This window comes from Archocentrus centrarchus, chromosome 18 (assembly GCF_007364275.1).
Source record: "Archocentrus centrarchus isolate MPI-CPG fArcCen1 chromosome 18, fArcCen1, whole genome shotgun sequence".
NCBI classification, from domain to species: Eukaryota; Metazoa; Chordata; class Actinopteri; order Cichliformes; family Cichlidae; genus Archocentrus; species Archocentrus centrarchus.
In genome coordinates, this window is record NC_044363.1 from 18,866,014 (window position 1) to 18,878,249 (window position 12,236).

At 38.9% G+C, this 12,236-nt stretch overlaps 1 protein-coding gene across 1 annotated transcript; it reads right to left on the bottom strand.

The window, feature by feature from the left end:
• Positions 1-1,427: 1,427 nt before the first annotated feature.
• LOC115797517 (permeability factor 2-like) lies at positions 1,428-3,083 on the bottom strand. The gene is made up of 4 exons (XM_030754104.1): positions 2,893-3,083; positions 2,632-2,740; positions 2,457-2,531; positions 1,428-1,920 (listed from the first exon to the last, which is right to left on the bottom strand). Exons 1-4 carry the CDS (start codon positions 2,957-2,959, stop codon positions 1,827-1,829), a joined length of 345 nt encoding a protein of 114 aa, XP_030609964.1. The 5' UTR covers positions 2,960-3,083; the 3' UTR covers positions 1,428-1,826.
• Between the last annotated feature and the right edge of the window lie 9,153 nt (positions 3,084-12,236).

The following is a 12,236-nucleotide window of genomic DNA, read 5'->3' on the forward strand; positions in this document are numbered from 1 at the left end:
CTGCAGTAAGGCCACAGTGCTGACCATTACACCACTCCAATCTCATCCCAAAGCAGAGCAGCTACTGTAAAATATGCAATAGAATATGTGCAAGTACTGTAGCTCCTTTAAGAGCTTTTTTTTTTTTTTTTTTAGCAGTGTTGCAATAGATTATAGTGATGACTGAGTAATCATTTCAGTTAATCTTCTGTGTCACTCATCTCAAGTGATAATGTGAAATGTGTTTCCTGTGAATACAGCTGAACTTCATTGAGTGCAGGTCAGCGTCCACGCTGCTGTCTGAAGTCTCCGTTAATCTTTAAAAGGTGAAATTTACATTTAGAGACCTGTAAAAAAACTTTTTCATAAAGAAGTAAAGCTAACACGTCACAGCATAACGTTTTAAATATGGTGTTTCTACAGAAGGGAGGACACAATAGTTTTGGCCATACTAGTGGCACAGCTCCGTGGATGAACGTGTGTGTTCACCACTTTGACCCACGTAGGAAAACTTTTGCTACTTTTGATTGACATTTCTTTGAGGGACATTTTTTTGATAACAGAAATGTGGCACACATCCCACTGAAGATGAATTGCTGTCTCTTTGTTGGCTCTGCAGTCACATTTGCTCCATGGGAACATTCACTGGAAACCAATGAATAGATCTAAGAGCAAGAATAATAAACGCTTGACTCAAAAATGCTTCACTGCAAATAAATGTGATTTTCTTTGTGCAAAATATGCAGATAACACCCCTTCTTGTCCTCCCCTTTCACATTAGAAACCGCAAACATTAAACTATACTATTGAAGTAGTATGATGCACTCTTGCTAATAATCAACAAAAGAAAAATAAAATGCTTACTGTATCGAAGTAACTCAAAAAAAAAACCACTCATTACTACTGAGCTCTGCAGAAGAGCACTTCTGAATGCACGGTGACAAACTGTCTTTCTGACAAATCTGCTTTGTTGAGCTGCTCTCAGCTATGCTGCAAGGCATCATTTTTATTGCTCGATCTCTTTAAAAGTGACAGCTTTGACTTATCCAAGGCAGGAAGACCCAAGACAGACAGAATACCACTCAAAATCAGAATCACAGCAGTTTAAACTGGAGCTGCTAATATATGTTTTTGATTTGCAACATCAGAGATCTTTAAATAAAAGCAAAGCAGTTTAATGACTTGGAATAAAACTTTTTCAAGTGTGACACTTTTACTGTCAAGTGAAACCAGATTTAATGGCAGACTGCCGAGCTTCAGCCACTCTCTTTTTATTGTTTGTCTGATGTTTCTTTTGTCTGCTTAGAATAATAATAATAAAAAAGGTTATTTAGTAGTTATAATAAATAATCATAAGAAGAAATTATTCAACAACCTCCAGATTTATTGAGGCAGCTTTCATCTTAAAAAAGCAAACATGACACAATCACTGCTCACAGTTATCACAACTTAATAACAAGGGAACATGTAGAGACATCTGCACGTGCAGTGAATAAGAGCATTGCTGTTTGAAAAAGACAAACAAAAAACAAACCCAAAACCCAAAGAAAATCATACTTTAGATAAAATATATCCATAAAAAAAGAAGTTAAATTTGAACACAGGCTGAGGGATGAGCTTTCCAACACCCCGTTCTTGACTGTTTCCAGAAAACGCTTTAATCTGGATGAGAACTTGGAAAATAAATAAATATGGAAAATAATACATTTGATATTAAATATGTTCACATGTTGCTGTCAGTTATACCTCCTAGTGTACAAAGCTGTGCCGCTCCTCCTTATTTTTCAACACCTAATGTAATAGTGCTAAATATGCAAAGTGCATCAGGATGATTTTGGCACTGTGGTTCATGCTGTGGGTGCTGCTGTGGGTCCTGCTGTGGGTGCTGCTGTGGTTGTTTGTTGGCTGACAGTGATATGGTCCCCACTTTTCAGCTCCTTCCTGTGAAGAGAATATATCAGAGAGATGAGACCTTGAAGCTCCTGATGTAGTGAAAAGACTCATAACGCAATTACTTTAACACACTTAAGCAGTTTCCAGTTCTTTTGTCTTCTGTAAGAATTTCTGAGCTTCTAATGAGCAAAATTATCTGGTAAAGTAAGAGTGGGTCTGAAAAAAACAAAGAAATAAACTTCCTGCAGCAGAACTTTGGTTGCTAAAAGTTCACCATCCTGTTAATCACTTCATATCCTCTCAGATTTATCTTGTGTCCCAGAAGGAGTTTTCACCCTCAGCTGGGAAACGCTGCTCTAAAACCACATTTAACCTCTATTTGGATGAAGATCCACATTAAACGTGTTACTTGCTTTTCACTTTGTTTCATGCATGTGTAATTGCTGATGTGCAGAGCCTCACGCTGATGATGTTCCTGTTTTAACCTTTCAGACTTCCTCCCATCTAATTAGTTCCACAGTGAGCTCAAATATTCTATGTAAAAAAAATAAATAAATAAAAAACAACTTTACTTTCTGACTTACATTCTTCGCAGCACTGCTGTGGTGAATTTTGCCTCAGGATCGAGACACCGTTCTGTCCCATCCTTCAGTGTGACACTACAATAGAAGAAAACTTTGATGTAAACACATTCTAAACAATGTTTATTAATGGCTGAGCTCTTATTATTTATGCGCTTCTGTCACTGTGGGTACTTACATGACTTGTCTCTTATTGCAGTATGGACGAGGACCAAACTCCTGGACACCAGTGATGAGAGAGGGATTTACAGGCTTACTGGTCGTCAAACACCGGCACTTTGGAATAACTGGAAAAAGTTGGAAGTGATAAGTAATGTTGATTAGCTGCAGTTTCAGCTTGCAAAAAAAGAAACATATTTATATTTAACTTCATAATTTAGCTCCTTTCAAGCTGCATAAATACACCAAAGTTTACCCTCATCCAATAAAATCCATTTACCTAGTGAAGTGCAGAAGGCCATGCAGGCCAGGAGAATGATGCACTGGATTGCAAGACTTGTCTTCATCTTAAAGGTTATAAATTAGTGAGTGGAGGGATCTACTGAAGGCTCAGTCTTCAAGTGATTTGCTCTCCTTGGATTTGAAGGATCTCTTCTGCTGTGTCTCGTCTTTGCTTCCTGAGCTGCCTGAGTGAGCAGTGAATGTGATGTTCATGTTCTCTGCACCTCTTTTTATACACTCCCACTTTGCTGGACTCTGGCCAACTAGGATTTCCTAGGAAGTGGCTGAAAAAAAAAATCTAATTTCAATCCTCCCACAGTGGAGCTGTGGGAGGATTGTGTTTAAACTTTTTATGTCTGCCTACTTGTAAGAAGTTCCTGTGTGACCTGTTGAGACACGTCTGTCTTCACGTGTCATTCGTATCTGTTGAAACTGATGTCAAATTTCACCTGGTTTCACTCCAGTCAGACAATCTTTTTTTGTGGTGCACACAAGATAACCTGTCAACCTCTATGCTGTTATAGACAGGCGTGACCTGTCCACAGGAACTTCAGCTCATTTTAAACAAATCCAAATGGACTGTATTTGTCATGTCCTGGGCCGGTGGCCCAGTGTGTTATGTTTTCTTGGTGTTTCTGTTATTTTCTCGGTTTCTATGTTGTCATCTTGTTCTACATGTTTTCCTGGTGTCTAGTCTGCGTCTGCGTCTTTGTCTCCCCCTTCTGGCTTCCTGTTTTACTTTGATGGTCGTCTGTTCCTTGTCTTCAGTTTTGCTTTCCCCCCGTTAGGGTAATCATAATCACCTGTGTGCCCACCTGTTTCCTCTTCCCTCATCAGCCCTTCTGTGTATTTAAGTCTTGTGTTTCCCATGCTCCTTGTCGCGTCGTTGATGTTATTGTGCCTGCGTGTGACGTTGTGTGCCCATGTGTTCCTGTGCTCCCTGTGTCTGCCCGTCGTCTCCCTTCCAAGGTTTTTGTATTTGTTTTTCCCTATGTAAATAAATACCCTTTTAAGTGATGTTTACCTCTGGTGTCCTGCGTGGTTGCCCTTCCTCGCCTGTTTCCTCCCCGGCCATGACAGTATTTTGTCTCTTTTTCACTTATAGAGTTGTCTGTGTTTTTCAAGGTGTCATGATTTAGCAGTTTAGCAGACCCAAAGAGCAGGTGACAACCATGCTTACGATGCTTAGTATTTATTAGTTACAGTGAGGTGAGGACAAGAAACAACTGGGGATGGGGAACCAGGTCTGACCAGACATGGGGAGCTTCTGCGGAGAAAGATCATTAAACAGAGCCAGTTAGTAACAGGATGGTGTGGGTGTCGGTGAAGATATCCTTACTTGAAAGGTGCAAACAAGCAAAGCTCAGGGGGAGACTGAAGAGGCCAGCGGGGTCCGAGGCAGGCTGCTGGGTGTTGGTGCAGGGTGGCCAGGTTGGGTGACTGAACTCAAAACCAGAGAAAGAGAGAGAGACGGTGGCAGATCCTCAGAGAGGCAAGCTGGGCTTCTCCAGCAGGTTTCTGGACAAAGACAAGAGATTTAGATCAGGCATCCTTTAACAAGGGGGGGGCAGAGAATAGCAAAAACCTGAGCTTCACCAGGATGAATGAACTGGTGGAGGACAACTGCCACAACTGGTCCTTAAATACCCAGCCACAAATGAACTGATGTCTCACAGGTGTGACTCCGACAGCCCAGGGAAACACCAATCCTGCCCATCTCACCACCTAAAAATTCAACGCAGAGAATAAACACCCCCGCACAAAGCCCAAACCCTGACACAAGGTGCATGTTTTGTTTGTTTGTTCTACTGTCAGTTTAGGGGTGGGCATTTAATTTTCCCAAGTTTTGTTCAATATTAATTTGATCTCTTTACAAACTGCTACTGATAAGAGTAGATATGCATGAATAGATGTGCAAGAACAAAATGTGCATATTTGTGCAAAATTTGAAAGGCTGTCTCTATTTTTCTTCATCTGCAGCTTTTCCGATATTTTTTCTTGTTTGGAAACCTAGTCTGTTTTGGGCTTTAACAACTGCATGAACATCAGGTTAACTGTCTGAGGTGGAAATGTGAAGTACAGCAGACAGGTGACTGTCACCGAGAGAGGATCTGTACCTGGATTTGTTGAATTTAATCACTGAAAATGTTTGCTCACATAAGAAGATAAATCCAGAGAGAACCAGCATCTTCTGAACATGTCTCCTCATGTGTGGAAAGTTCTTTTCTTTGAGAAAAGAATAAACATCCAGCAGTCCAGAACCAAGGAGACAACAAGCTCAAACTGTCTGCTTTGTTTTCTGACTGAAGCTCCAGATTTCCTGCAGTGTCTTCATTCTGTTTTGTTACGGTTCACCTGGTGAGGGGCACATTCTCAAACATGTCTTTTTTCTGAGGGCACATTAGCCCAGCAGAGTCCACCAAACACTCTTTGATGAACTTCCCATCAGGGAATTGCCTGCTGTTTTTGCAGTTTTGCAGGAAATCACAGAGCTGGTCTTGACTCCTCCATCCCTTCATCTATAGAGCTCATCAACTTTAATGTTCTGCTCTAATGCAGATGCCATTGCTGTCATCACATGATTGTAGAATGGAGCTTTGATCACTAACATGTGCTCATATTTGGTGACCTTATTTAACACCGTAGTCATCTTCTGAGAACGACTGTGGAATTCAAATTAAATATATTTTGACATCTACCTTGCGTCACTGTTGGCTTGCAGTCAATAGTAATACTCTGGAAATGATATCAGTTGTTGTGGCTCCAGTAAAACTGAGAGCTGGATTAAAATGAAGCATTGCAACAGTAACTATCTCTTTCTTAGCTTGAGTGAAATGATAGTTGCACATCCACAGACACCCACTTACCACATTCCTCTTTCGTGACCCAAGCAAACCATAAAGAGAGATTCTTTTGAAATACTGGGTTTTGCAATGACAAGAGATTTTCCAGTAACTAGCAAGTGGAGACAGTTATGACTAATGCTAGCCTGGAGTCAAATTATCTTTCAGTCCTACCAGGTAAGAAATGCGTGGGCAACAGTTCTCTTTGGAGTCTCTTTTGCCACCTACCACTCTGTAAATATGGATGGGGAAGTAATTATCTGATTTCCTGCCGAATTTGTAGGATTGCTCACTTACAAATAAATGTCTCCAATTTTTATGGCCATTTCATTTTAACGGAGAGAGACAGAATATCAACCAAAAATCCAGAAAAAACACATTACATAAAAGTTATAAATTGATTTGCATGTCACTGAGCAAACGTCTTATTTCTCCAACTGGATGTAATCAGACACCACCACTGGGTCTTGTAACCTCACTTCATGGGCTGAAATGATAATTAATGCTTGAATTGAACTTTACTGGAGAATGTGCTCTATTAAAATAATTTACATAATTTATACATTGAAATGTTGGCAAATGTAGGAAATACAAGATTCCTATATATAAACTCAGACTGCAAACTCAAGTTGATGCCCAATCTGTTATTATAGTTCACTCTACTTCAAATTTTTGATATTTTATATTTTTCACATTTATATTATTGCACACTCATTGCAAATGTCCAGAAAGGCATTCAACGCATGACAACCATGCAAAACACAGCATCCCTTTGATTGAGCCAATCAAGGACCAATCCTCAGGGCAATGACTTCCCCGGCTTTTGCTCACTTTGCCCAGTATTCTTTCTAAGAGTATTAAATTATTAATTAATAATGACAGTTTATAAAGGATCTTTTTTTCTTTCATTTTTATGTTCATTTACTGTGTCCAAGTCCAGTTGACTATAGAATATTTAGTAACGAGGAAATTTCATGACTGGACTTGTTGCACAGGTGGCATCCTACAGTATCCTGGAATTCACTGAGCTGGATCACCTGAAGTCAATGATTTGGATGGGTGCGTGAATACTACTGGCAATACGGTGTATCTATTTAAAACATATTGTTTTGGTTAAATGTTATATTAATTAAAATGTAGCCACAGATAACTGATTTGAGAGTTTTGTGTTTTAGATATAATCCCACTGTTGCAGTCTCATTCACTCCAGTGCAGTTTGTCTGTTTCCTCAGCTCTTCAGTTCCCAAACTTCAAATATCTTCCTTCACATTTGGAGTGCAAGAACAAAAATCCAACAAAATGTGAAGCAGTGATGTCCCTGTCAGTAGCTTAATGGTTACATCTTCACCAGCGGTGTACAACACACCATTTCATGCCGTGTTCAACTTCAATGATGCTGGGAGATGTTTGGAACCATTGCACAATATTGAAAAAAAGATTTGATTCACACAGATGTATCATGTTTGTGCTTAATGACTGCCAGCATAAAAGCTAAAACATTTTTTGTGTAACAAATGAACAGTGCTGTGTTGACACTCCACCATTCGCAGCCTATGGAATAGCTGGCGGCGTCAGTGTCAAACCCGTAAACATTCAACTTTCTTTAGTGTGTAGAGTAAGGAAAGTATTTCCAAGCAGTAGTTGTATGCTGTTTTTTTTTTGTTTGTTTTTAAATTTGACTGAATTACATTATTTTGTGTATGGTATTACAGTATAACAGAGAACATACTTTGGTAGTCATATATGGTCTTTGAGTGCCTACTAGTGGCATTTCACCTTTCCTGCAGTAAATATCTGTGAGCAGAAGGCTAGACAAGATAAAAGATAATCGTTTTGACAGCAGTGACTTTGGTGACAGAATGGATGTCCGGTGTCGTAATGTTGGTGGTTTAATCTCAGGCTACTCTTGTCCCACGATGCACTGCATCATTAGCTAGAGCTGTATCATGCACAAGAAATCACACTTGGAATTTATCCCAGGAGCTACAGACTCTAGTTCACTGGTAACTGTTCAATAAGGACAAAAATGCAGATACACACCTTTTCAGACTTGCTAACAATTTATACATCATAACTCTGCAGAGTGCATCACGTTCAAACCGTGCCAGATTTACCCTGAAGGCAGGCATGTTTCATCATGGAAAGCTGTTCCATGATGCACAGGAAGTCCCTAAAAGTAAGTGAAAGTTGATGCTCAGATAGATTCCAAAGAAAAGATTAGGACAGTTGGAGCAGCATGTAGGAAAGCACAAGTTTAGTCACCCTCACATATTGGATGGATATGACAGTGCCTTAGGCCTTTTATCCCCCTTTGTGCGCCCATCTTCTAGAAACCTTGGCGTCATTTTTGATACTGCTCTGAAATTTGATAAACAGATTCGCTCGGTAGTCAAGACATGTTTCTTTCATTTAAGACTTTTAAGTAAAATAAAGAGATATCTCCCACCACCGAACCTGGAGAGAGCATTTCATGCTTTCATCACCAGTCGCCTGGACTATTGCACCTCGTTTTATGTGGGATGTGAACAGCGTCTTTCCAATCGCCTACAACTAGTTCAAGATGCAGCAGCACAGCTGTTGACAGGCACCAAACGGCGTGATCACATTTTGCTCATTTTAGCCTCTCTACACTGGCTTCCTATTTCTTTTTGAATCCAGTTTAAAATACTATTTCTAGTTTTTAAGAGTCTAAATAGATTAGCACCTGTTTATTTAACTGAATTGTTGAGGTCCTACATCCTGATAAGAGAACTGAGGTCCTCCGATCAAAAGCTACTGACCAGATACAAATCTAATCTCAAGAGTAGAGGGGATAGAGCCTTTGCCGTGGTTGTCCCTAAACTCTGGAATGACCTTCCTCTCCACACAAGAGAAGTTCATTCCCCTACCACTTTTAAAAAACTTCTTGAAACTTATTTATTTGCTTGTGCATTTCAGACTGGTAGATAGACCTTCTTGGCATTACTATTTTTACTACTATTACGGTCCTTCATTGTTTATTGCATTCTTTATGGTTTTTATTGTGTTTTTATTTTATTTTTATGTTCTTTTGTTTTTATTTCATTTGTTGTTTTGTTTGTTTTATGCCCTGTGAAGCACTTTGGTCAACGTCTGTTGTTTAAATGTGCTATACAAATAAATTGAGTGATTGATTGATTGAAGTTTGATTGCTTTTCCCAGTTGCTGCTGAAAAAATGCAATCCTTGATCAGTGTCCACCTAACTGAGAGTGGCGTAAACAACACAAGCTCCAGTGGCTTGAGGAGTAGAGAACGGACACACAGCAGGAGGACATCCCTCATTTCAGAGTAGAGGATCATTTAGTGGATCATTTTTGAAGTTTACTCGCTAGTTTCTAATGTTTAAGATGAAGATGAATCTTACGTTTGGAGCTGGTTACAAACTAAACTTGTAATTGCTTATGGAAACATGAAAGAAAAATCCTTTAAAAGAAAATGAAAGACGTGTATTGCCATGACAGCTCAGTTTTTATTGATCAGGAGTCAGTTATAATCATCAAAATGAAAAGAAATAATCATTTGAAATATATCAGTCTGTGTGTAATGAATAAATATAACATACAAGTTTCACTTTTTGAATACAATTACTGAAATAAATCAACTTTTTCGTGATATTCTAATTTTATGACCAGAACCTTTGTGTATCATCACCAGGAGAACATACGGTGTGTTTGTCTTTCTGTTCAAAAAAAAAACTCCTGTTCTGAAGCATGTCAGCAAAAATCTTGTTATGGGAATGCACATTTCTTTCATTTTTATTTATCCATATTTACAAAAAAACATTTCATAAACACACCCAAAGAGCCAGAAATAGATCAGCTGTAACTGGAAGATTTTCTGATCCTAATTTTATGACTAGCACCTGTAAATGACAGTGAGCAAATCCAGTTCCCCTCACAACCCTGAACATGCAAATCACTCACAGGTAGGTTAGCACTCATGCCTTGTTAACACTGGCTATACTTTGTTTTTGAGAGCTGTTTCCCACAAAGACACCCCCCCCCCAACCCCCCCATGACAAAAACAAAATAAGTGTATCATCCACTAATTGTCTTCTGCAAAGCCACTGTTATGCTTCACAAAGGGGTTGTTACAGCAAGTACTAATTTGTCAAGGTGGCAGCACGATAAAATGATCAAAATAACTAATATAACTAAATACCACTTACTGTTTAAGCTCATATAACTCTAATCTTTAAAATTACACTGTGTGCTTTGTGTGTGTGTGTGTGTGTGTGTGTGTGTTCTAGTGAAACTAGAATAGAATTACAGCACTCATTTCCTCTGCCAACAGCAAGTTCATATTCATATATGCAACTCTCATAGAACTAAGTGTGTAATCCTGAGCTCCAGAAACCTTGTGGTATTTGAATTATGCCAACACTTACCAAAAAACCCAGAGATAAAGGAAACTCTGGCCAAACCAGTTTTGAAGAATTTGTTGTGTGGCCACAAAGCTGCTATAATTACTGAGGTATGAATCTGATTTGTATGACCAGAAGTTGCCTAAAATGGTTTCTATTTGTTTCTGTTTGTCTAATAATGTTTCTTTTGTAGACAGCAAAAGCAAACGGTCTTGAGAAGACTGTCTCCTTGAATAGTTTCCTCATGAGACAACCTCAAAGCATTGCTGGCTTACTTGTGGTTCCTCGGATATTTAAGAGTAGAATGGGAGGCAGAGCCTTCAGCTTTCAGGCCCCTCTTCTGTGGAACCAGCTCCCAGCTTAGATTCAGGAGACAGACACCCTCTCTATTTTTAAGATTACGCTTAAAACTTTCCTTTTTCAGGTAAACAGGGTTTTTGTGAAGGAAGACACCTGAAACACTTTAATTAAAAAGTAAAACATTTAATATATTAAAGGATCAGAAAAAGTACACATGCATGTGGGGACTCAGAAGAGACAGCCTGTGTGTGTGCTCTCTCTCTCTCTCTGAGCCCGTGTTCCTGTCTAACCAAAACATTTTTAGACACGTTATCTAAGCATAAACAATCTCTTGTTGACCTTCGTCATTCAGTCTTGTTTCTGGCTGGTTTTTCATGACTCAGATTCCTCTCAGTCATGAGCACATCTTCTTCCTGATGTTCTAATTTAATCAATACAGAGAAATCTTGTCCAGATTAATGACAGAACATGGTGACATTGGCAATGTTCTAATTGTATGTTCGGTGGCCGGTCCTCGAGATAAGATGCTCTGAAAGAGAGAAATTAGTCTAGAACTTTCTGATCAGTTGCTCTCTGTCTAATGTATTATTTAATTGTTTATTATTTGGTTGATCCACTGTTTATTAATTTATTTACTGGAGTTTACCTTTAAACATTTGTCCTTTATTCACTGAGTAAAAAATAATCCCTAACACCTTTTTGATCAAGCTTATAGTTAGGGCTGGATCAGGTGACCCTGAACCAGCCCTTAGTAATGCTGCTATAGGCCTAGGCTGCTGGGGGGCTCCCATAATGCACTGTTTCTTTTCATTCACCTTATTTACTTTGTTTATACTCCACTCTGCATTTAATTATTAATTGTTATTAATCTCTGGCTCTCTTCCACAGCATGTCTTTTCTCTTCCCTCAGCTCAACCGGTCGTGGCAGATGACTGCCCCTCCCTGAGCCTGGTTCTGCTGGAGGTTTCTTCCTGTTAAAAGGGAGTTTTTCTTTCCCACTGTCACCAAGTGCTGCTCATAGGGGGTTATTTTGACTGTTGGGTTTTCTCTGCATTATTGTAGGGTCTTTACCCGCAATACAAAGTGCCTTGAGGTGACTGTTTGTTGTGATTTGGCGCTATATAAATAAAATTGAATTGAATTGAAAGTTCTGCAAAAGCAGCTGTCTTCAATCGTGTACGTGGTGGAGTTAAATTTTCATAAAGAGATGGCTGTTGTTAGAGTGGACATTGAGAAGGGGACAGGAGGATTCAGGTGGCTTGGGTTTTCACCAGTCTCACTGAGAGCCACTCCTGCTATTACGTATTTAAGCCAAAACTGATTAAAATGGTACTGCAGGACCCCTCCTTCAAGACAGATGATATCAAAGTTTTAGTTTCAGTTGAAAATCTGGAAATGAAACGTTCTGATTTACAGTAAGTTACACTTTATTTGCTAGATTGCACAATGACTTGCTACCTAAAAACACAACACAAAACAAATGTTAAAGCAAGATCTCTACAAATTATATTTTGTGAGAAAATGAAAAAATGTTAATTCTAATTGATAAATTGTTGGAATTTAAAAGCAGGAAGAGTTGCTCATTTCTGAATGCTGTTACAATGGATTTGTCTTGATGCTACTTTAGTTGTTGTTTACATTTTTGAAGCTGCTGTATAAGTTTGTATTTGCTGTGACATACATTAGGCTCCATTGTTAGAAAAAAAATGGCATTATTACACCAACTGGAGAGGAAAATACATGTGTAAAATAACATTAAATATCTCATGAATACAAGGTGATTAAAATAAAGTTTGTTGCTGTTTTTTTTTTTTTTA

Excerpts from the sequence above, each read along its gene's own strand:
- LOC115797517 (XM_030754104.1), bottom strand. The coding sequence starts at position 2,959 with ATGAAGACAAGTCTTGCAATCCAGTGCATCATTCTCCTGGCCTGCATG. Across the intron at positions 2,741-2,892 it reads GGCCTTCTGCACTTCACTAG|TTATTCCAAAGTGCCGGTGT; the intron begins GTAAATGGATTT and ends AACTTTTTCCAG. Across the intron at positions 1,921-2,456 it reads ACAGCAGTGCTGCGAAGAAT|GAAGGAGCTGAAAAGTGGGG; the intron begins GTAAGTCAGAAA and ends TTCTCTTCACAG.